This window comes from Misgurnus anguillicaudatus, chromosome 23, assembly GCF_027580225.2.
Source record: "Misgurnus anguillicaudatus chromosome 23, ASM2758022v2, whole genome shotgun sequence".
In the NCBI taxonomy this organism is placed as follows: Eukaryota; Metazoa; Chordata; class Actinopteri; order Cypriniformes; family Cobitidae; genus Misgurnus; species Misgurnus anguillicaudatus.
The window spans coordinates 34,648,918-34,674,164 of record NC_073359.2 but is presented as its reverse complement, the minus strand read 5'-3'; the positions used below and the strand labels follow the sequence as shown (position 1 = coordinate 34,674,164).

The window sequence follows — 25,247 nt, the reverse complement described above, 5'->3', positions numbered from 1 at the left end:
ACAGGGAATACCTCTTTAAGTAGTTTTGTGGGAACGGGGTCTAATATACAGGATGATGATTTGGATGATGTGACTAGTTTAGAGAGCTCATCTATTGTAGTAGGTTTAAATGAATCAAGATGTTCATATGGTAATCTAGTGTTTAGTGAACTAATGGGTAGAGTGATGGCTGCTTGGGTAGTTACGATGTTTTCCCTAATAGCCGTAATTTTGTTAGAAAAGAAGTTCATGAAATCGTTACTATTGTGTTGAAGTTTATTGGTTTCTGTTTGTTCTTTGTTTCTTGTCAGTTTTGCGACTGTGCTAAAGAGGAAACGAGGGTTGTTATAATTTTCTTTAATAAGCGTACTGAGATAGGTTGATCTGGCCGTTTTTATAGCCTGTCTGTAGTGTTTAACACTATCTTTCCATGCTGCACGCCATACCTCTAACTTTGTGCTTCTATAATTTCTTTCCATTTTTCTAGCTGCCTTTTTAAGAGCAGCGGTGTGATGGTCATACCATGGAGCTGGCGGTTTTTCTTTGATTTTCTTTTTTCGAATGGGAGCAACGGCATCCAATGTGTTAGAACAGACATTGTTCAGGTTTTCTATTACAGTATCTATATCGTCACAGTTATCTGCTACATGTTTCATTTGGGACAGGTCTGGAATAGTGCTAATAAAGCTATCTTTAGTGGTGGAAATTATTGTTCTGGCTAGTCGGTAGCATGTTGTGGATTGAGTGATCCTATCTAGAAGTACAGTGTATGACACAAGGTAATGGTCAGAAACTGCATCACTCTGAGGTGATATTTCGATGTCATTAATATTGAGTCCGAGTGACAGAATTAAGTCTAATGTGTGCTTACGAGTATGCGTGGGCCCTGACACGTTTTGTTTAATACCGAGAGAATTTAGAACATCCATAAACGCACGTCCTAATGCATCTTGTGAGTTATCCACATGAATATTAAAATCACCAACGATAAGAGCTTTATCTACAGTGACTACAAGCTCAGACAGGAAATTTGCTATTTCTTTAAGGAAATCTGCATGGTGGCCCGGAGGTCTATAGATTGTAGCTAAGACAAAAGACAGCTGTTTGTTGTTACGATCAGTTATTTCCATATTTAATAACATTAGTTCAAATGAATTAAATTTTAGTTCAGATTTTTGGTTAACTTTAAAAATGTTGTTGTATATTGTAGCTACACCGCCCCCTCTCCCCTTTAATCGAGGTTCGTGTTTATAGTTATAGTCTTGTGGGGTGGATTCGTTTAAACTAATGTAGTCATCTGCTTTAAGCCAGGTTTCTGTTAAACAGAGTGCATCTAAGTTTTGGTCATTAATTATTTCATTAACAATAGGTTCTTTATTGGTAAGCGATCTAATGTTCAGAAGGCCGAATTTTAACATTTGAGGTTCATCTGGTAATGTATTGTTTTCTAATTTTATGTTAATCAAATTTGTACGTGATGTGGCAAGCGGTGCTCTGTATTTGCTTGTTCGGGGAACAGATACAGTTGAAATGTGTTGAGTTTCTGGTAAGATCGACTCGAAGTGCTGGGATATATGTGATCTTGACATATTATGCCAGCTGACAGACGGACGGTTAAGCTGATCCGTCTTTTTTTCTGACCTGGGCCCTGGATAGTCAGACTATATCAGAATTAAGACTATTAATCAGATTTTTGGTAAGTATAGCACTTCCTTCTGATGTCGGATGAAGGCCATCTCGGGTTAGGAGGAATGGTCTCCCCCAGAAATGCTTCCAATTGTCTATAAACCCTACATTATGCTGAGGGCACCACTTTGACATCCAGCCATTGAGAGACACTAATCTACTATATGTTTCATCTCCCCGGTAGGCGGGGAGGGGACCAGAGCATATTACATTGTCTGACATTGTTTTAGCAATTTCACATATCTCTTTAATATTATCTTTGGTGATCTCCGACTGGCGGAGTCTGGTGTAATTTGTGCCGGCGTGAATAACAATCTTAGAAAACTTCCGCTTAGCATTAGCCAGCACTTTAAGTTTGGATCTAATGTCAGACGTTCTGGCTCCCGGTATACAGTCGACTAGGGTGTTTGGTGCCTCAATGTTAGTGTTCCTGAGTATAGAATCTCCAATGACCAGGGCACTTTTAACAGGTGTTTCAGCTGATGTACTCCTTAGGGGATCGAATCTGTTAGAAATTACTGTAACGTTATGGGTCTTAGATGGACCCCGTATATGACTATGCCGCCTGACAGTCACCCAGTTAGACCGCTGATTTGACTCTGATGTCGGAACCGAGCCATGTGTATTTTGATAAACACTATGCGCGCTCGATACAGTATTTGTAGTGTTTACATTAGCATCTGATGTCGGAACCGAGCCATTAGTCTTTTCGCTCGATACAGTATTTACAACAGTAACATTAGCGGTTTTGCTATCCTCAACTAGCGTTCGGATGCGTGATTCTAGTTCAGCCAGCTGTGCGTCCCTGTCATACAGACTTATATATGCGATAACCATATTGTATTATGCCACCTATTAAACCTTCTTAGGGGGTTGCTTCCGAAGCATTCCTAGTTCCGCCCAGATGGGTTCGGTTTCGTGGGTTAAGGAACAAGTAGCGACCAGCCTTCTGCAGTAAGCCCAGGTTCCACCTCTTCAGATCTAGAAATGAAAGGTGCTGCTTCCGTGGCACTTTGGTAGGGATTCCCCTAATGACGTCATAGTGACCGACTAAAAGGGAACGTCTCATATGTAACTCTTGTTCCCTAAAGGGGGACCATTACTGATGTTAGCTGGGCACTAGATGCTCCGCTTTCTCAGCTAAAATAGCCGACTGGGTATCACATCTGCCTCTCGTATTATACTCACATGGCAGGGGGGGTTCTGGCAGATGCAAATACCTGCATGCCAAGATCATTGGCGTTTTATAAGTTTATCGAAGTTTGTTGGTCCCACGAAGCACCTTCCCGATACGTCAATCATGACGTGACGTCTCGGCTCCCTTCCTTAAGGGAATGAGGATTACATACGTAACAGAGACATTTTGTGTAACTGTTGTGGTCAAAAGGAAATTACACAAAGAAGAATAGATGGATTTGTATAATTGCAGGATGGTCCCACACATCCTGGCGACCATTTTTATTTGCTAGAAACACATTTAAAAGTGCAGTTTCTAGGTGGGGGGGGGGGCTTTAAAATAAGAGCATTAAATAACTGGATTTTTTACTCTTCTGAAACTCATTGCAGGAATGTGTATATTTAATCTAATTGTCTCTCTTTATCATTAAAGGAGCTGGATTGTCTTCAGGTGGTAAAGCAGGATTATGTATTTTCTTCCTCCTGGTTATTGCTGCTGTTATTGCTGCTGGCTGGTTTTTGTATCGTCGCAGGGTCTCTGAACTCCAATGTAAGTTTAATCTCCAGATAAATCAGCAATAAGAAAAAAATATTTTTTTGCATTAGAGTGAGACAAAAAATAACAGCCTCATAGTCTGTTTGAAAGGAATGGAGCGCCCTCTGGTGGCTAACAGCTTTTTACAAAGTGCAGGTTACTTGTCGTTGTTTGCTTTATCGCAGTGGTTCCTCAGGCCATCGTACCCAGAACATAGATATCTCAATATATAAAACACTCAGGCTGAGTTTAGTCCCAACAAAACGTCAGGAGACATCTAGTCTCGCGTAGCCAGACCTTCAATACTGAAGGTCTGGTGTTTTTCGCTGCTTTTTCTGGACAAAGCCCGCCCATGAGCTGTTTGACCGACATGTCAAACAACCAATCACAGTTTGTTTCATCTAGCGTCACGTTTCGGACTCCCCGCAATCACGAGCCGGCTGGCAACAAGTCAGTTATTGAAATAACCAGCCGCAACCTAATAGAATCTAAATAAACAACATTACTCACCATAGAACAGCGTTGTGCACTTCATCAACAGCCACACCAATGAGACGCTCCCGTTAAACATCTGTTTGAAGCATATCTCTCCACTTTTTAACACATACAAGCAATTCAGGAGAACCAAACTTTTTGACTCCACTAACTGCCTCAAGCAAAACTCTTGGACGTCTTTAAGAGAGTCGATGCCGCGAACTTTGCATATTTTTGAGAATCCAATGTTTAGCTGATCATGTTAACTGGTCATTATTATCCATGTGAACACGACTGATTCTCTTCCTCAATGGAACGTCATAGATTTGTTTTCCAGGGACCGAAACTAATCGCGACACTCGCGTCTCGTGGAAATCCGGTTTATTTCAACCAATCAAAGACGACTTTAACATTCTCACAGGGTTTCCAGAAAAGTGTACGAAAAACATCAGACGTTCAGCCAACAGTTTGTGGGCGTGACGTCTGAGGCTGAGACTAGGAGACATCTAAAACATTCTCGGAGGGGGGTCCAAGGCCTGGGGTTGAGAACCAATGCCAAGGCCAGGGCTCGAGCCCCAAGTGATCTGCCCAGAAGAAAGAGCAGTGAAGGAGGAGATGGGGAGGGATGCTGGAAGAATTGCAACTGGACACATATACATACATAGAGACTGCCTTATATACACTCTTAAAAATAATTCACAGGCCTGAATGTTTAGGCTCCTCCAGAATCTACATTTAGAACTTTACTTAATTTTCTGCATTGTTTCATAAACAATATAGTAGAGATGTATGTTCTTCTTTGGTCAGATTAAAATAGTTAAAAGTGCTATATAAATAAAATTGAATAGACAGGTGGAAACAATAGTTTAATTTAAAAGATGATTTCCTCAAAATTTTAGGCCATTATTTACCAGCATGAAAGTAAGATGCTTTGTTGTCTAAATGTCTTTTGAAAATTCAGTCCTGTCAGATAACTTGGATTTATAAAACCTTGAATGTTTTCTGTTTATCTGAGACAGATGAAATGAAGACTGTGTCAGTGATTGAGGGAAAGTCTGTCACATTGAATACTGGGATGACTGAATATGATGCCAAAGATCATGAAATAATCTGGAGGTTTGGAGACAAAAGCCACATGATCGCTCAGATTCATAAGAAGACCAATGATGTCTCATATGTTGATGATGAGAGATTCAAAAACAAACTTCATCTGGATAAGACGACTGGAGATCTCACCATCAATGATTTTACAATCAGGAACTCTGGAGATTATCACCTGGAGATCACCAGAAGTACCAGAATCAACAGATTCACCACATCTAAGACATTTAGAGTTGTTGTCCATGGTGAGAAGATCAAATATTTCAAATTCACGAAAATTCTTAAATTCTCTCATAATATTTGGGGCCCCACTGGATTTATTAAAGATGCACAGTGAATCATTAGTGCTGTAAAGGTGTGGTCTAGTTATTTTGCGACTGACCTCATTGCATATGCATTTCTAGGAGTTTCCATTTAAGACACAATTTTTTGGGAGATTATTTAAATGATTCACTCAATGCAATTAACTAATGTTTGCGTGTGTGTTATTAGTGGTATTTGTGCCATTATTTAACACCAAAAAAACATGTCTAACATTACTTTGTGCTTGAAATGGCTGCAATTATTGTTAAAAATAGAGGCATCACAGAGATACGTGATACAATGCAGAGAATTGTTTTAACATGTAACAGTTTATTTGGAGGAACATATTATTCAAAAATTTTGTTACCCAAGCCATGTTATTTTTTATTTGGCGAAGTAAATAAAATAGAAGTCACTAGGAGAAGTCACAATAGCAGACGTTTAAAAAACTTTTCGTAAACCTTCATATTTTTGTCCTTCAGTTCTTTCAGTGTCCTATGGCTTTGTTAGCTGGGATAACACTCCATATTTTCTGCTGTGATGTCTTCCTTGCGCATGTTCACTTAAACCCCATTCACACAGACCTTTGGTCCCAGAAAATACCCGTAAAATTGCCAGACAAGCGTCTGTGTGAACACAAACTCGTCCCGTAAATCTTCTGAGATCGTTGCCGGAAAGAGGACCTAGTAAGATACACGGAATACCCTCTGTGTGAACAGGAAGCCGAAACAATGCCGTAATGGACGCGCGTAGTGAGGATGTAGATGTTATCAGTCTGTGTAAGAACATAATAGAAACATGAAGTTAGTGCTGATGTCATAAGATTTGTGCACCTGTTATATATTTGATTCATGTGTTAATATATCTTTATTTTTATAAAGTGGACACACTAAATGTCACAGAAGGAGAATCTGTTGAACTACAGAGCGGCATTTCTGAACTACACGAAGATGATCAGATACAGTGGAGATCTGAAACTAAAGATGCCATCATAGCTGTAAGAAATGGAAAAAGCAATGATGAGATCTCAATAAACTGTGATGATGATGAGATGTTCAGAAACAGACTGATACTGGATCATCAGACTGGATCTCTTACCATCACAAACATTAAAAACTCAGACTCTGGAGTTTATGAACTACAGATTAAAAACAGAAATACAACTTCATATAAAAAAATTAATGTTCTCGTTGGGTGTGAGTAGCTCAAATCTTGATATAATTAATACTGATAATGTAATAAATGTGACATGTTTACTAATGTGTTTATGTATATTTATATCTTTTGACATGCAGACAATACATTACAACACACAGCGGGAGATTCTGTCATTATACAAACTGAAGTCTCTGAGCTGAAGGAAGTCAATCAGATACTGTGGACGTTTGGAGATAAAAACACTCGTATAGCTGAAATCAACCGAGTCAACGGTCATCCGTATGTATATGATGGTAATGAAAGATTTAGAGACAGACTGACACTAAATAAACTGAATGGAGATCTGACCATCAGAAACATCATGAGAGGACATTCAGATGTTTATAAACTCCAGATCAACAGCAGATCAGAGAGCAAATGCAAGAGTTTCATGCTTACTGTAAACGGTGAGTCACATGAATCAAAGACTGTGATTGATAAAGTTGATAATTTTCACTGAACTATTTTAATATTTATGTTTATCTGTATTTGTATTTGTGGTGTTGTGATGAAATGTAGAGAAATTGACAGAAATGTCAGTGATGGAGGGAGAATCTGTCACACTACACACTGATCTTACTGACATACAGATTAATGATCAGATATTGTGGATGTTTGGATCTGAAGAGAGTCTCATAGCTAAATATTATAAGAAAAGGATTTGGAAGATAATTTCTAATGATGAGAAGATGCTTTATGATGGTGTCGACGGGAGATTTAAAAACAAACTACAGCTGGATCAGACTGGATCTCTCACCATCAGAGACATTAACACTGAACACACAGGACTTTATAAACTACAGATCATCAGGAACGGAGAAAACACATACAAGAAATATAAAGTTTATGTCCATGGTGAGATATTAAAATATTTCACATAACTCTGAAATAAACAACACAAACTTACACTAAATCAAGTTACATTTAATTGGTTTGTATTTTTTTGCTTTAAATTGACATTCATAATTTTTTTCACCACATTAGAAATGTGTCATGCACGTGAGGCACAGGTTAGATCCTAATGCAGGTTTTATTAAGAATTATCCACATACAGGCAAGAGTCAACCACCAAGCAAACATAAACAGCATAGGTAATCTAAATCAGAAGTACAATATCCAGGCGTAGGTCAGGGCAGACAGAAAACAATCAAAAACCATTAACAGTCAAAAGTAAAAAGGAACAGAACAGAATGACAAGATATATGCTCGGTATGCAGACTGATCTAACAATACTTCACAAGGTGTGTGAGTGAGAGCATGATTTATATAGTCCAGATAATAAGCAAACAGGAAACAGGTGTGGTGATGATCAGTGTGGTGCAAGGGGTTCTGGGTGATGGAGTCCTAAGAGAGATGTGAGGAAGAAGTTCCCTTTCAGTCGGTCACTACGACGTCACGTCGTGACCGACGAATTGGGAACCGCTTCGCGGGTGACCTATCTACTTCGAGAACTATCAGAAACGCCAATGAACTTGGCATGCAGGTATTTGCATAATGCCGGCGCCGCCCCGCCAGGTGCGTATATAAGGCGCAGGTGCATAATACCAAATCAGCTTTATTGCTTCGAAGCCGGCAGACATCTGCTCACGAGAAGCTATTCTAAAAACTGATCTTCGTAGATCCTGTTCTGGGAAGAAAAGTCTCAGCTTGCTGAAGTTGGTTGGGCAAAGACACCTCAGCGGAGGCTCGCAGTGTTTTCTCCACCCTTTCTCTCTCTCTCTGTCTCTTTTTTTAGGACTTGAGTTCGAGTGAGTGCGTTTGCCTCTCCCTGTGTGTTTCACCAGCTCGCACAAAAGAGTGATTTCCCTGAAAGAGCAGCACGTTTGAGCTTTGTGTCTTTTTAAAGACAGCCACTCATTCATGTCACGGTCGGGTCGTCTTTTTAAAGATGGATTTCCGTCCGTGCTCCGTTTCTGGATGCGGTGTGTTCATCGCCCCCCAGGATGGCCACAAGCGTTGTCTTTCGTGTCTGGGGCTCCAGCACGCAGAGGCAGCGTTGCGTGATAGCTCATGCCCCATCTGTGAGGGCATGACTATGGCGGATTTGCGGAGACGGGTGTCGTTCCTCCGGCAACGGCTCCCGCCTTCCCAGTCTGGTGCTGCTAAGGATGAGCTACCAAACTTGCGAAGGATGACCTCCGTATAACGGTGCTGGGTCGGTCTGCTGGTTCGTCCAGTAGCTCCCAGCGCCCTGATCCGTTGCCAGCGGAGGTCCCGATGGAGACGAGCGGCCCGTGTTCTACGGTGTCCTCGCGCTCTGTCGAGCCTCCACCTGACGCGATGTCCACCGTAACGTCGGAGGGGGGGTTGTCAGCCTCGGACGTCGATCCGGATCCGCTCCCGCCTTCGGGCCAGGTTGCGGGTTCTGCGTTCGACCCTGAGATGGCAGCCATGCTCGCTCGGGCGGCGGAGGCGGTCGGCTTGGAGTGGACTAAACCTCCCCCACCTGAACCGTCCCGCCTCGATGATTGGTTCTTCGGGGGTGCCAGGGCTTCTCAGTCCTCGCCCCCGGTGCCTTTCTTCCCCGAGGTGCATGAAGAGCTGACGCGGTCGTGGAAAACCCCGTTTTCCGCCCGGAACCGGCCGTATCAGCCTTCACCTCTCACCTCTCTCGAGGGTGGAGATGCCAAGGAACACTGGTATCCCGTCAGTGGAGCGCCCGGTCGCGATGCAGTTGTGTCCAGCCGGTGTCGCTTCCTCCTGGCGGGACCAGCCTACTCTCCCCTCACGGGCCTGTAAGCAGTCTTCGGCGCTGTCCGGTGCTGCTTACAAGGCTTGTGGGGAGGCAGCCTCTGCCCTGCATGCCATGGCATTGCTGCAGGTTCACCAGGCTAAGGCTCTGAGGGATTTGCACGCGGGAGGTCACGACTCGGCGGAGTTCTCTGAACTACGTGCGGCTACAGATCTGGCGCTTCGTGCGACCAAGGTCACCGCACGCGCCGTCGGGCGTGCGATGTCTACCCTGGTTGTCCAGGAACGCCATCTCTGGCTGTGTCTGGCGGACATGAAGGACGCCGATAAAACCCGGCTCCTGAATGCTCCGGTTTCCCAGACCGGCCTGTTCGGCGAGACGGTCGAGGAGTTTGCGCAGCAATTCTCCGCGGCCAAGAAGCAGACTGAGGCCATCGCTCAGATCATGCCACGTCGGAAGCGTCCTGCGCCCGCCCCATCCACGTCGGCGCCTCAGCCTGCTCCTCGCCGAGGGCGTCCTGCGGCGGCCGCCTCCGTTCCTCCCCGGGGCTCTTCTAAGAAGGGAGGAACCGGTCGTCAGCAGCCCGCCCCGCCCGCTTCAAAGGGTGGTAAAAAAAGATCTAAGCGGCCCTGAGACGGGCGACCTAGAGATGGAGGGGATCGCTCTTCGGGAGATGGTGAAGGCACCACTCCCCCCACCGGAGGAGGGCCGGTTGGGGAATCTTTTGTTTCATTTTTCTGTTCCGCCGACTTTTCAGTCGGCACCCACAAATTCACAAAAAGAGCGAATTCCACTTCCATCTCTAGGTCTTCAGATGAGCGCCGGAGACACGAGCGGGCTCATAACCCCCCCTCGTTCTCCGACTCATCAGAGGAGAACGAGAGCGGCGCATGGGCTCATAACCCCACCGCGCTCTCCGACTTCTCAGGCGGTAGGAGACAGCTACGGGCTCATAACCCATCGTCTCCTTCCTCCTTCGCCAGAGGATGCATTGAGTGGTGTGAGGTGTCTTCAGCAGAGCCTCCCTTACTCAACCACCCAGCAACGGACTCAGGTGAGTGTTATCACGCACAACACTGCTGTCGGTGCGGCCCGCCGCGGGTACACCGATCGTGCCTTTAGTCCCCCTCGCACGGTATCTGGGGGCGTGGGAACTGCTTCCCAGCCCGTCGCGTTGGCTTTTACGCACGATTCGTCTCGGCTATGCGATCCAATTTGCCCGGCGTCCCCCCAAATTCTCCGGCGTTCGTTTCACTACGGTGAGAGCTGCCGATGCGCACGTCCTCCGTGCGGAGATCGCTGTCTTATTGGCGAAAGACGCGATCCAGCCGGTCCCTCCAGCCGAGATGAGGTCGGGGTTTTACAGCCCTTACTTTATTGTACCCAAGAAAAGCGGCGGCTTGCGACCGATCCTGGACCTGCGTTCGCTGAACCGTGCACTTCACAGAATGCCGTTCAAAATGCTGACGCCCAAACGCATATTTCCATGCATTCGTCCAAACGATTGGTTCGCATCTATCGACCTGAAGGACGCGTATTTTCACGTATCGATTCTCCCCCGACACAGGCCGTTTCTCCGCTTTGCGTTCGAGGGGCGAGCATACCAGTACAAAGTCCTCCCATTCGGGCTCTCTCTGTCGCCCCGTGTATTCACCAAAGTAGTGGAGGGGGCTTTAAAACCCCTGAGAGAGAGAGGTGTGCGCATTCTCGCGTATCTGGACGATTGGCTAATAATAGCTCAAACACGTCAGACGCTGTGCGATCACAGAGATTTAACTTTAAAACACCTCGCTTATTTGGGTCATCGGGTCAACTGGGAAAAGAGCAAGCTTTGCCCCATGTAGAGAATCTCTTTTCTCGGTATGGAGCTGGACTCGATCGATTTGACAGCTCGTCTAACAGAAGCGCGTGTCCAGTCGATTCTGACTTGCCTGAATACATTCAAGAGCAAGAGCGTGGTCCCGCTGAAACAATTTCAGAAGCTTTTGGGGCATATGGCAGCAGCCGCAGCTGTAACTCCGCTCGGACTGCTTCATATGCGACCGCTTCAGCATTGGCTTCACGATCGAGTCCCGAGGAGAGCGTGGCTGCGCGGCATTCACCGTGTTATCATTACACCTGCGTGTCGTCGCACTTTCACTCCGTGGTTAGACCGTGCGTTTCTCCGAGCCGGTGTGCCTCTGAGACAGGTCTCCAGGCATGCGATAGTATGCACAGATGCGTCAGACACGGGGTGGGGGGCCACGTACGATGGGCTTGCGGCTTCGGGGGTCTGGACGACACCCCAGCTGCATTGGCACATAAACTGCCGGGAAATGTGGGCTGTATATCTTGCGCTCGTCCGTTTCAGCAACGAGTTACGGGGCAAAGATGTATTAGTTCGAACAGACAACACTGCGACCGTGGCGTACATCAATCGTCAAGGCAGTTTACGCTCGCGTCACCTGTCGCATCTCGCCCGTCACCTCCTCACTTGGAGTCAGAAGAATTTGAGGTCTCTTCGTGCCATTTACATCCCGGGCACGCTCAATGTAGAGGCGGATGCGCTCTCTCGGGCTGCGCGTCCCGGCGAATGGCGACTCCACCCCATTGCGGTTCAGCAAATTTGGAGACGTTTCGGCAAAGCGCAGATAGATCTGTTTGCTTCCCCAGAGACGACCCATTGTCGCCTGTTCTATTCACTAGCCGACGACTCGCTCGGCGTGGATGCATTGGCACACAGCTGGCCGCGAAACAGGCGAAAATACGCGTTCCCTCCGGTGAGCCTCATTGCGCAAACCCTATGCAAAATCCGGACGAGGAGAGCGTGCTGTTGGTGGCACCGTATTGGACAACCAGGAGTTGGTTTCCAAAACTCTCTCCACCTCGCGACAGCCCCTCCGTGGAAGATTGACCTTCTTTCTCAACAAGAGGGCACATTATGGCACCCGCGCCCCGACCTGTGGAACCTCCATGTGTGGTCTCTGGACGGGGCACGGAGGATATGAGTGATTTACCGCAAGAGGTATCTAACACTATTGCTGCTGCGCGAGTGCCGTCTACGAGACAGGCTTACGCGCTTAAATGGAACCTGTTTGTCAACTGGTGTTCTTCCCAAAGTGAAAACCCCCGAGAATGCTCGATTAGTGTTGTGCTTGTATATCTCCAGCGTCGTTTGGAGAATAGGCTGTCACCATCCACTATTAAGGTCGATATCGCTGCGATATCAGCTCATCATTCACCCGTAAACGGTAGAACAGTGGGTCAGCATGACCTAGTCATTAGATTTCTCAGAGGCGCTCGAAGACTGAATCCTTCGCGCCCTCCCTCTATTCCTCCTTGGGACCTGTCCTTGGTGCTGAAATCACTCCAGGAAGCCCAATTTGAGCCTCTGCATAGTGTGAGTGTTAAATTTCTTACAATGAAAACATTAACTCTCCTTGCTTTGGCTTCTGTTAAGAGGATAGGGGATATTCATGCATTTTCAGTCGATGAATCGTGCCTTCAGTTCGGGCCGGCTGCATCCAGCGTAACACTGAGACCCCGGCCCGGCTTTGTGCCCAAAGTTCCCACAACTCCTTTTAGAGATCAAGTGGTGAATCTCCAAGCGCTGCCTTTGGAGGGGGCAGACCCAGCCATGGCTTTGTTATGCCCTGTTCGTGCACTACGTGTGTATATAGACAGGACGCAAAGTTTTAGGACCTCAGATCAGCTCTTTGTTTGTTACGGTGGTCAGCAGAAAGGAAAAGCTGTCACCAAGCAGAGGATGTCCCATTGGATTGTGGATACTATAGCCCTTGCATATCAAAAGCAGAATGTGCCTTGTCCATTTAATTTATGTGCCCACTCTACACGCAGTGTGGCATCATCTTGGGCACTGGCTCGCGGTTCCTCGCTAACAGATATTTGTAGAGCTGCAGGCTGGGCGACACCTAATACGTTCACAAGATTCTATAGTGTTCGTGTCGAACCGGTTTCCACTCGGGTTCTTTCTACTAACTAGTTAAGAATGCCGAGGGTCGGCTCGTGTGTCGGCTTGGAGCCTCTATTTTGGTGCTGTGCAGTTGCACCAATATGGAAGGCCGTCGGGGCAAAAACGTCACAAAAACTGTTTTTGCCTCTCCTCCACCGCCCTGATAGCTGATGTTGCGGAGCATCCGCTGTCAACCTATCACTGATGTATTCTCTGTAAACCTGTGTAGGCTAGGCGTCCACATTTGTCCCCTACGTGGGGTTCATTTGTGTGTATAGTCCGTGGGGTTCTAATCCTCCACGTTTTTCCTTAGCAGAGCCTGCTCTGCATCTCTCTACATACCATGTATTGTTCAGAGACTTTATTTTGAGCAACCTGTCGGTTGTTTCATATATTTTTATGTCATCCATTAACCTTCTTAGGGGATGGCTTCCGCAGTGTTCTTGCTCCGCTCAGTTTAGACGCTTCCCCAGTTCGCTGCTTCACTATCGTGGGTTAAGGAACAGGTAGTGACCGGCCTCTGCATTTTGCCTTAGGTTCCGCCCCTTATGTGGAGGGCGGAGGGCTTTTGCAGGCACTGGAAGGGTTCAGCTGCAGTGGCGTTTTGGTAGGGATTCCCAATTCGTCGGTCACGACTAGGGATGCACCGATACCACTTTTTCCATCTCCGATCCGATTCCGATACCCGAATTCTGAGTATCGGCCGATTCCGATACCTGCCGATCCGATACTACTGTATTTTTCTTGAGCAATTTAAATTACACACAGACACACACAGACACACACAGACACACACACACAGACACACACACACACAGACACACACACACACTATATAAATGTGTATAGTGCTTTCTGCTAAATCTAGCATAATATAATTATATTATATATAATTATAATTTTAAAGTAAAAAACAATAATTTAAAATGATTTACAAGTTACAAGAACATTAGTAATTATATTTACCATGGCAGTGTTTAGGAGAAAATAAAATAGGCACGTTTGATCAAATAAGTATGCTAAATATATTTTCCTTAATTGCGCAAAAAGTCACAGTAAAAAAGTTTTAGTGTGCAGATGGTTATTTTGGGAATTATGCACTTAACCGGACCTTTTATGCACATTTCGGGTGCAGAATTGATGCGCCTAAATCATATTGAGTGCGCATTTTGCGCAATACTGTGCTTCCTGGGTGCAGCATTGATGCTCTAGAAGCGTCCTCACACTCACATGGGAATCCTCGGCTCGCACCGCAATGGAAAGTTAACATTCATAACTATTAAAACAAAGAGATTAGAGGCATCGTGTGCTCAGCACTTACTGAATTGCATCCATCCAACAGCTTACTGAGACTTTATAAAATCAGATCTTTAAAACAGACTACAGTTATTGAGTGTTCGTGTGTTGAATGACGCGTTTCATCCGTCCGCTTCACCTGTGCATTAACTCAGCACATAGTGAATTGCATCCATCCAACAGCTTACTGAGACTTTATAAAATCAGATCTTTAATAAAGCCTAACGTTGCAGTTATCTTGTGTGTGTGGGTGTGTTGAATGACGCGTTTTCATCCATCCGCTTCTCATCAGTGGATTAACTCAGTTTGCATGTAAGTTATAGTGTTTCTGTGAACATTAATATCTTTAAATGTGCGTTTGTTCCTTCACATGAAGCTATTGAGTGTAAGATGACTTTGATTATAGTACATAAAAACGTTTATGGTGGTTTTATAATACTTTGTCGTTTTAATCGCTTGTCAGTGACAACCATGCGTAACGCGCAGTATCGGAACTGGATCGGTCCTGTTAGTCCGATATCCGATCCAGCAAAAAAGGCCGGATCGGCCCCGATACCGATCCAGAATATCGGATCGGTGCATCCCTAGTCACGACGTGACGTCGTAGTGACCGACTGAAAGGGAACGTCTCGGTTACGTATGTAACCCAAGTTCCCTGAAGGAAGGGAACGGAGACGTCACGTCCCGTCGCCACAGTTTGGTGTTCCATTGCTGTTTAAGGCCGGGCACTGTTGCTCGGCTTCTCAGCAATAATATAGCTGATCTGGTATTATGCACCTGCGCCTTATATACGCACCTGGCGGGGCGGCGCCGGCATTATGCAAATACCTGCATGCCAAGTTCATTGGCGTTTCTGATAGTTCTCGAAGTAGATAGGTCACCCGCGAAGCGGTTCCCAATTCGTCGGTCACGACGTGACGTCTCCGTTCCCTTCCTTCAGGGAACGAGGGTTACATACGTAACCGAGACGCTTCTGAAGGCCAGCAGAGGGAGACATGATGGCTCTCATATCAAAATGAATGTATGCAGATGTTTTAGTGTAGTGGAATTCAATGCAATTTACAAAAAGACGAAATACCATTAAATATTTCAAATTCTCCAAATTTCTTAAATTCTCTGATAATATTTAGGGCCAGATTTATTAAGAGCTTGCACCAGCACAAACCATCATTTTGTCATTAACTCTTTCACCGCCAGCATTTTTAAAAAAAGTTGCCAGCCAGCGCCAGCGTTTTTCATGATTTTCACCAAAGTTTAATGCCTTCCAGAAAATGTTCTTCTTCAGATATATAAACATACAATATACCAAATGAAAGAACAGACCCTCTGCTTTCTAACAAAAAAAACTGTTTCTTCCTACCTTGAGTAGTTCTTTTGTAATCAGCTTTTGAATATGGTTAGGTTTCTGCAAAAACACCACATTTTGAGCAAAAAGCAGAGATAATTCCATTTTTGTGATGGACTTTTCATAGAGATCCCATTCAGAGCAATCTTTAAAACAAATGCGGACATGCAGCCACTTGCCAGAGGGCAATACTTCCGGGTTTAAAAAGTTGCGGAGCCACCTGGTGGATAATAGCGGTATTGCGGAAATACGGAAAATCTCGTCATTGGCGGGGAAGCGTTTTCTCTTGATTGACGAGATATCTCATCAATGGCGGGGAAAGAGTAAAATAACAATGTCGGAATTGCAGTGAATCATTAGCGCTGTAAAGGTGTGGTCTAGTTATTTTGCAACTAACCTCATTGCATATGCATTTCTAGGAGTTTCTCTTTCAGACACAATTTATTGGAGGAGATTATTTAAATGATCCATGCAATGCGATTTACTATGTTTGCATGTGTGTTATTACTGGTATTTGTGGCAGTATTTAACATAGAAAAAGAGCATGTCTTCAATTACTTTGCACTTGAAATGGCTGCAATTATTGTTAAAAAAAAGAGCCATCACAGAGATCAGAAAGCAGGTGATACAATGCAGAGAATTGTTTTAACATGTAACAGTTTATTTGGACGAATGTAGTATTCAAAATTATAAAACGGGCAGTTCTGGTTCTTCATTCTGATTGGTTGAAACGCGTTCTAAGCCGTGATAAAATACCCCGGTAAACCCACATTTCAGACCGCATCACAAGTATCACTGCGCCTCTGTTGCTGTGTACTGATTTATGAAAATAAACACCACAGTCTTTAATCATATTTTAAATTTTTTTACAATTGCACAATTAATGGCGATATCCAAATAAATGTCAATAAATATTGTTGAGTCATCTCGTCAATAAAGAGGAAACGTTGTCTTAGGAGTTTATAACTCAAGTTCATACATCTGCTATTATCCACTGGGTGGCGATCTTACCCAATTTAAACACTGAGGCATTCACTCAACACTGAAAACAGCGTGTTTTCATCCGGCTCTGAATCTGATCTCTTACAAAAGTTCTTCACAAAAATGGAATTATCTCCGCTTTTAGCTAAAAAATTTGAGAGGTGATAAGAGAACAAATGAAGGTAGGATGAAACATTTTTTTTTTTTTTTTGAAAGCGGATGGTCTGTTCTTTCATTTGATATTTTATGTTTATTTAAAGAAGATAATTTTTCTGCAACGCATTAAACTAAAACTGGGTAGCAACTTTAAAAAAAAGGCTGACGGGGAAAGAGTTAAGCATGCTTCCACGCATATTTGATCATCACTTCAACAGTTGCACAATATAAATGTTAATGTATAAATTAGATGAATGATGATTTATAATATAAACACCACAGTCTTAAATCATATTTTCATTGTGTCTTTGCTGGGTCTGTGTTGGTTGGGAACTGCGCTCTGTTGCAGACACTCTTGATTCTGAGGAACTACTTTGTTTGGCGGAAGAGTAATATTTGTACTAATATGATTACAATTTATTTGTGTTTTATTTTATAAAATCCCACTAACGTTATGCATATGAAGTAACCGTTTTATAAACGCAATAAACCCCTCAAAGTGTTGGGTTACCAGTGCATTTTTTAACAGCTAAGGGGTGTTGTTAGGCACGACACGAAGCGGACTAACCCACTGCTTCTTGGGGTTTACTGCTTTAATATTGTTTGCCAAGCCAGCTATTTTTTATTTGCTGAAGGAAATAAAATTAGAATCACTAGGAGAAGTCACACAATAGCAGACATTTTTAAAGTGTCCTATGGCTGTGTTAATTGGGATTACACCCCATCTTTTTCGCTGTGATGTCCGTAGTCCTGAACTCAAGATCAGCTCTGCTTATTTGCGACCCTGAACTAATTTGCGCTGCTCTTGGTAGATTATGTTGGTCATTATGGAAATCTGCAGTTGTGCCTGTGTTATTTAATCTGCACTATTTAAGTAACTTACCTGCAGATAGTACCACTCCACCAGTGCTTTTTGTGAATTGCACCTTTGGGCTAATTTTCCCTGATTAGTAAATCTGGCCCTCAGAGTCAAAATGAGTATAGATGTTATCAGATTGTGTAAGAACGTAATAGAAAAATTAAGTTAGTGCTGATGCCATAATGCTTATTGTAAACGGTGAGTCACATGAATCTATGACTGTGATTGATGAAGTTGATCATTTTTACTGTTTTAATGTTCATGTTTATCTATATTTGTATTTGTGATGTTGTGATGAAATGTAGAGAAATGGACAGAAATGCCAGTGAAGGAGGGAGAATCTATCACACTACCCACTGATCTTACTGACATACAGATTAATGATCAGATACTGTGGATGTTTGGACCTGAAAACAGTATCATAACTAAATTTCATAACAAAAAGAAATCGAATGGTGCTGATGACAAGAAGAGACTTAATGAAGGTGTTGACCTAAGATTTAAAAACCAACTAGAGCTGGATCAGACTGGATCTCTCACCATCAAAGACATTAACACTGAACTCACAGGACTTTATAAACTACAGATCATCAGCAACGGAGAGACCAAATACAAGAAATACAAAGTTTCTCTCTATGGTGAGATATTAAAATCTTTCACATAACTCTGAAATGAACAAACACTTGCACTAAATCAAGTTACATTTAATTGATTTTTATTTTATTGACATTTACTATTTTCATCACTATGTTAGACATGAATGCATGCAGATGTTTTAGTGTAGTGGAATTTAATGCAGTTTATAAAAAGATGAAATTTCAATGTTTTTGTTTTTATTTTGTTTTCTCACAGGTAATCGAGAAAGAGAGAGTACGGCTGATCATATAGAGATTGTGTCAGAGGAGAATCCTTTACTTCCCATACAAACTTCACAGTATGTTATCTATTTATTCAACACTATATGCACACTTATTATACAACTGAGAGCAGCTGTCAGTGTAAAGAGATGAAAATCTCAATGTGATGTTGAACCATAAACAATACTTTACATTGACTGCTTAATTTACTTTTATTAACAAACAGTCACAAATGTGAATACAGAAACAGTGTAAATTAAAGATACATATATAAGATTTGATAATAGTATTACAGATTCATCCCTCATTTAACAAAATCTTTGATCTCATTCAGTTCTGATGTCATGAACAAAACAGCAGCAGCAGCCACGCCCACCAGATCAGAGACGACCAATTCAGACACAGCTGCAGTAAAACCACAACAGCAGAAGAAGAAAAAAATAAAAATTAATCATCACAATATTTCAAACAAGCTGTATCAGTCATTCCAGTTTAAATAAGTTTTATATTGTTTGTGTTAAACTTGTTGTGTGTGGTTTCTGCACCACTAAACACTTTTATCAATCACTATAATCTCACCTGAACACGACTGACAGACATCATTGATGTTTAGATGTTGAGTTTGGTTTGTGATGGTATTGTTGAATATACATCTGTATGTGTTTGTATCTTGATATTCAACCTCCAGATGAAGAGAGAGTCTGATGTTGAGTTTGTTCTTGATTTTATTGATGATGAACTTTGTGAAGAGTCTCTGCTGATAACAGGAACAGGTAGACGATCTGGAAAATAATAAAGAATTACATGAATTAATTTAAAGTCTTAAATCAGACAATCAATTATGTTTAAGATTACTAAAGTTCTTAAAAGTTCTTCTCACCATATACATTAATGTTGAATGTTTTGAGTTTGGTGTTTGTCTTGGTGTTGATTAGTTGATAAAGTCCAGTGTGTGTGATGGTCAGAGATCCAGTGTGATTGTTTAACTTCAGTCTGTTTTTAAATCTCCCATCAGGTTTATCATCAAATAACTTGACAATATTGTCTTCTCTCATGACTCCAGCTATACAAAACTATTTGAGTCCAAACATATGTGTAGTTTAGTTCAATTACTTGTTAGTTATAGTTTAATGTAAATGTGTAGTTAAGTTTCTGCAAAAGTTGTGTATAAAAACAAACAGACTCATAAAAAGATCATTTGTGTGTCAACTTTGGCCCTTTATCTGTATATGAAAATGTGTTTGTGGGGAGTGTATCATGTATGTCCTGTATTTTGCTATATATTGTATAAATAAAACTTTTTTCAGCTTAATTCTGGTTCACACATGCAGCATATGTAATAGCTTTAATTTATTATTTATATTCTTTACTAAAACTAAATATTTTACGAGATAATTCATAAAAAAATTGTAATAACATGAAATGCCTGATGCATATAGTATCAAAACAAGTACTATTTATGAAAAGTGCAAATGCAAATATCATTTATGTGTTTTATTTTTGTATTTATTTTTCTTGTTTTCTGAAATTTTAATCAAATGATAAGCACTTAAATAAATAAACACACTATAACTTACCAGACAGACACAAGAACATACATAAGAAAGTCATTTTCTTTGACAGTTTGAAGAACAGATCCAAATAATAACCACAATACAGAATAGACTTTATAACAAAGCAAATTAAGGTCTTACTAGGCATACGATAAACTTCTAGTCCTTAAATTAAGTGTCAACTTGACAGACCATGGATTGGGGAAACTATTTTGTTATCTTATGAGGTGTGCATATTGCCTTCACCTCTTCTAGTTAGGGCACATTCTACTAAGTTTGGCATCTTCTTTGGCCCTTTTATCTGGGGCTTCAGTGCAAGATATGTTTGATGCTGCAAGGTGACCCACCTCCTATACATTTATGAGGTACAGTTTGGACCTCTCTTCCTTACCTGGAAACTAGGTTCTTATGTCCTGATTATTGCGTAAACTCCTACAAAATAGGACAGACATAAATCCTTATGGCATAGTGGGCATTTGTTTGCTAAAGGGTCAATTCATGTTGCAGCATCCCTCGAAAGGAAACATCTCGATTACGACTGTAACCTCGGTTCCCTGAGAATGACTGTAACCTCTGTTCCCCCGTGACCGACGAATTGGGGAACGCGCCTCGCAGGACCAATCTACTTCGAGAAACTTCAAACACGCCATTGAACTTGGCATGAAGATATTTGCATCTGCCGGCGCCGCCCCGCCCCTCGGGTATTTAACGAGAGGCAGGTGCAGAAATCAAATCAGCTTTATAGGCTTCGAAAGTTGGCAGCAATCTGCTCTCGAGAAGCGCTCTCTTACGGATAGATCTCTGTGCTGGTTGGTCGGGCGAAAGTACCTTTCAACGAGCCTACGAGTTTTCCACTTCTTTCTTTCTTTTTTATTTTTTCTGAAGAGTGTGTGCGTGTAGCTGCTCCCTGTGTGCTGCATCAACATCTAAGCACATAAAAGAGTGATTTCCTCTAAAAGAGTGTGCAGTGTTTTGCGTCTTTTTAAAGACAGCATTCACTTGCCTGAGTCGGGAGCGTCTTTTAAAGATGCTTTTTCGGCTGTGTTCGACTTCTGGATGCGGCAAATACATGGGTCCTCGTAATGGACACGATCGTTGCGCCTCGTGCCTTGGCATACAACATGCAGAGGCAGCGTTCGTGGGAGGTACATGCCCTTTAATTTAAAAGATGATTTTCTCAAAATGCCAAATTTTAGGCCATTATTTATCAGCATGAAAGTAAGATGCTTTGTTGTCTAAATGTCTTTTGAAAATTCAGTCCTGTCAGATAACTTGGATTTATAAAACCTTTAATGTTTTCTGTTTGTCCGAGACAGATGAAATGAAGACTGTGTCAGTGATTGAGGGAAAGTCTGTCACATTGAATACTGGGATGACTGAAAATTATCACAAAGATCATGAAATAATTTGGAGGTTTGGAGACAATGACCACATGATCGCTCAGATTCATAGAAAGACCAATGATGTCTCATGTAGTGATGATAAGAGATTCAAAAACAAACTTCATCTGGATAAGACGACTGGAGATCTCACCATCACAGATATAAGAATCAGGACCTCTGGAGATTATCACATGAAGATCACCAGCAGAACCAGAATTAACAGAATCACCAAATATAAGACATTCAGAGTTGTTGTCCATGGTGAGAAGTTCAAATTCTCCAAAATGTTTTAATTCTCTGATAATATTTAGGGCCAGATATACTAATGTTTGCATATGACTGGTATTTGCACCATCATTTAACGCTGAAAAAAGCATGTATTAAATTACTTTGTGCTTGAAATGGCTGCAATTATTGCTTAAAAGAAGCATCAAAGAGATCAGAGAGCGTGTGATACAATGCCGAGGATTGTTTTAACATGTAATAGTTTATTTGGAATGCAAGAGGAACATCTTATTTAAAAAAATGCCAAGCCATGTTATTTTTCGTTTGCTAAAAGAAATAAAATAGAATTTAGTAGAAGTCAAACATTTCACAATTTTTTTGTAAACCTTCATATTTTTGTCCTCCAGTTCTTGTTCTGTGGCTTTGTTAGCTGGGATTACACCCCATATTTTTTTGCTGTGATGTCTGTGGTGTTGAACTCAACATCATCTCTGCTTGTTTGAGACCTTGAACTAATTTGTGCTGCTCTTATAGTAGATTATGTTGTTAATTATGGAAATTTGCTGTTGCGTCTGTGTTTTTTAATTTGCAACATTTTAGTAAAACACCCACAGATATTACCACTCCCATATGCATCTTTTGTGAACATGCTAATTTGTCCCGTTTAGTAAATCTGAGTGTCAAAATGTGTATACAGTATGTTATCAGTCAGAACATAATAGAATGTAATAGAAACATGAAGTTAGTGCTGATGTCATAAGATTTGTGCACCTGTTATATATTTGATTCATGTGTTAATATATCTTTATTTTAAAAAAAGTGGACACAAATGTCACAGAAGGAGAGTCTGTTGAACTACAGAGCGGCATTTCTGAACTACAGGATGATGATCAGATACAGTGGAGATCTGAAGCTAAAGATGCCATCATAGCTGTAAGAAAGAGTAATGATGAGATCTCAATAAACTGTGATGATGATGAACTGCTATCGTATAGCTGAAATCAACCGAGTCAGCGGTCGTCTGTATGTATATGATGGTAATGATGAGAGATTCAGAGACAGACTGACACTAAATGAACTGAATGGAGATCTGACCATCAGAAACATCATGAGAGGACATTCAGACCAATTTTATAAACTACAGATCAACAGCAGATCAGACAGCACGTCCAAGAGTTTCATGCTTATTGTAAACGGTGAGCGACATGAATCAAAGACTGTGATTGAGGAAGTTGATCATTTTTACTGTTTTAATGTTCATGTTTATTTATATTTGTGGTGTTGTGATGAAATGTAGAGATATGGAGAGAAATGTCAGTGATGGAGGGAGAATCTGTCACACTACACACTGATCTTACTGACATACAGATTAATGATCAGATATTGTGGATGTTTGGATCTGAAGAGAGTCTCATAACTAAATTTCATAAGAAAAAGAGTTGGAAGACGTTATATTATGGTGTTGATGATGAGAAGATGCTTTATGATGGTGTTGACGGGAGATTTAAAAACAAACTAGAGCTGGATCAGACTGGATCTCTCACCATCAGAGACATTAACACTGAACACACAGGACTTATATAAAGTTTCTCTCCATGGTGAGATATTAAAATCTTTCACTTAACTCTGAAATAAACATCAAACACTTGCACTAAATCAAGTTACATTTAATAGGGTTTTTTATTTTGTTGCTTTAAATTGACATTCATCATTTTCTTCACTAGAAATGAATTAATGCAGATGTTGTAGTGTAGTGGATTCAATGCAGTTTATAAAAAGATGAAATATCAACACTGTTTGTGATTTTTATTTTATATTTTGTATTTGACAGATCATATAGAGATGGTGTCAGAGCAGAATCCTTTACTTCCCAGACAAACCTCACAACAGCAGCAGCAGTAGTATGTAATCTATTTATTCAACACTATATGCACACTTATTATACAACTGAGAGCAGCTGTCAATGTAAAAAGAAAATCTCAATGTGATGTTGAACCATAAACAAAACTTTACATTGACTGCCTAATCTACTTTTATTAACATACAGTTCCACATATGAATACAGAAATAGTGTAAATTAAAGGTACATATAAAATCTGATAAAAGTATTACAGATTCATCCCTCATTTAACAAAATGTCTAATGTTGTCAGGTTCTGATGTCATAAACCAGAACAACAACAGTAGCCACGCCCACCAGTGCAGAGGCGACTAATTGGATCACAGCGTCAGTAAAACCACAACAGCAGAAGGCTTGTGAGAGAAAAAAAATGCACAATTAATCATCACAATTTTTCAAACAAACTGTATCAGTCATTCCAGATTAAATAAGTTTAATATTGCTTATGTTCATTTATTTTGGACTTTGTTAAAGGACATAAACACTAACAATCACTATGATCATACCTGAACATGTCTGACAGACTTCATTGATGTTGAGATGTTGAGTTTGTTTTGTGTTGGTATTGTTGAGTACACATCTGTATGTGTTTGTATCCTGATATTCAACCTCCAGAGATAGAGAGAGTCTGATGTTGAGATCAGACACACTGATGATGGACAATAAACTGTTTCCTTTATACCAGGACAGACTCACATCTCTCACATTCAACACTGAACACAATAATGAACAATTTGAGCTTTCTTCATCTTTCTGGTGATTTGTTATTGATTTTATTGATGATGAACTTTGTGAAGAGTCTTTGCTGATAACAGGAACGGGTAGACGAGCTTGTAGTACAGCTGGTATATAATCAACTTTAAGTTTATTTATGAAGAGACACTATAAAACAATTAAACCTCAGGTGGTGTTGCTAACCCAAATTTGACTCTTAGGTGGAACTGGTTACAGACATGAAACTCTTGGTGCTCCTAATCTCTTCATCACAAAGGCTTTTGCACCGTTAGCCTTAAGGCTCATATCACTGAGTTTCTGCTGAAATATATGATGTATATAAATTATGTGGTTCTAAGATTGTAATTTTATATTCATGTTTGGTTTCTTTTTAAAGGTCATGGTGCGATGAGTAAAAAGGTTTCATTTCTATAAGTCTAAGATCAGATGGATTAAGGTTTTAGAACTTTGAATAGATGATGCATTTCTTGTAGAGGTGGGGTTTTGCCATGATATTTCTGGCTAGTTTGACCAGTTGCCAAGATACTCCTGGCTAGTTTGACCAGGTGCTCTTTAGTATCACTTGGCACAGGTCAAACTGGATTTTGACCAGGTGTTCTTTAGTTTCACTTGGTACAGGTCAAACTAGATTTTGGTAGCTTTCTCAAGCTGTGTATAAAAGGTGGCCTGGCAAAATGTTCTGGGAGCCATTCTGTACTCAGAAGCTCCCACACGTTGTGTGAATTCAAACCTTATGGAGGCATCCTGTAACCAGGAGCTCCCACACTCTGTGTGTATTCAAACATCATGGAAGAAACCTTTAACAAAAATCTTCCTACACCATTTTATGTGTATTATATTCATGATGGAAGCATCTGTATTCAG

The 25,247-nt window shown here is 41.6% G+C and overlaps 1 protein-coding gene across 1 annotated transcript in view; it reads left to right on the top strand.

Moving 5' to 3' along the window:
* Positions 1-23,333, top strand: part of LOC129454075 (uncharacterized) — a 31,075-nt gene extending 7,742 nt beyond the window's left edge. Inside the window, exons 4-8 of the mRNA XM_073861808.1 lie at positions 3,275-3,391; positions 4,870-5,196; positions 22,570-22,738; positions 22,851-22,945; positions 23,047-23,333. Of these exons, the coding sequence (XP_073717909.1) occupies positions 3,275-3,391; positions 4,870-5,196; positions 22,570-22,738; positions 22,851-22,945; positions 23,047-23,333 (995 nt within the window). The remainder of the gene's footprint in view (positions 1-3,274; positions 3,392-4,869; positions 5,197-22,569; positions 22,739-22,850; positions 22,946-23,046) is intronic.
* Positions 23,334-25,247: the final 1,914 nt, after the last annotated feature.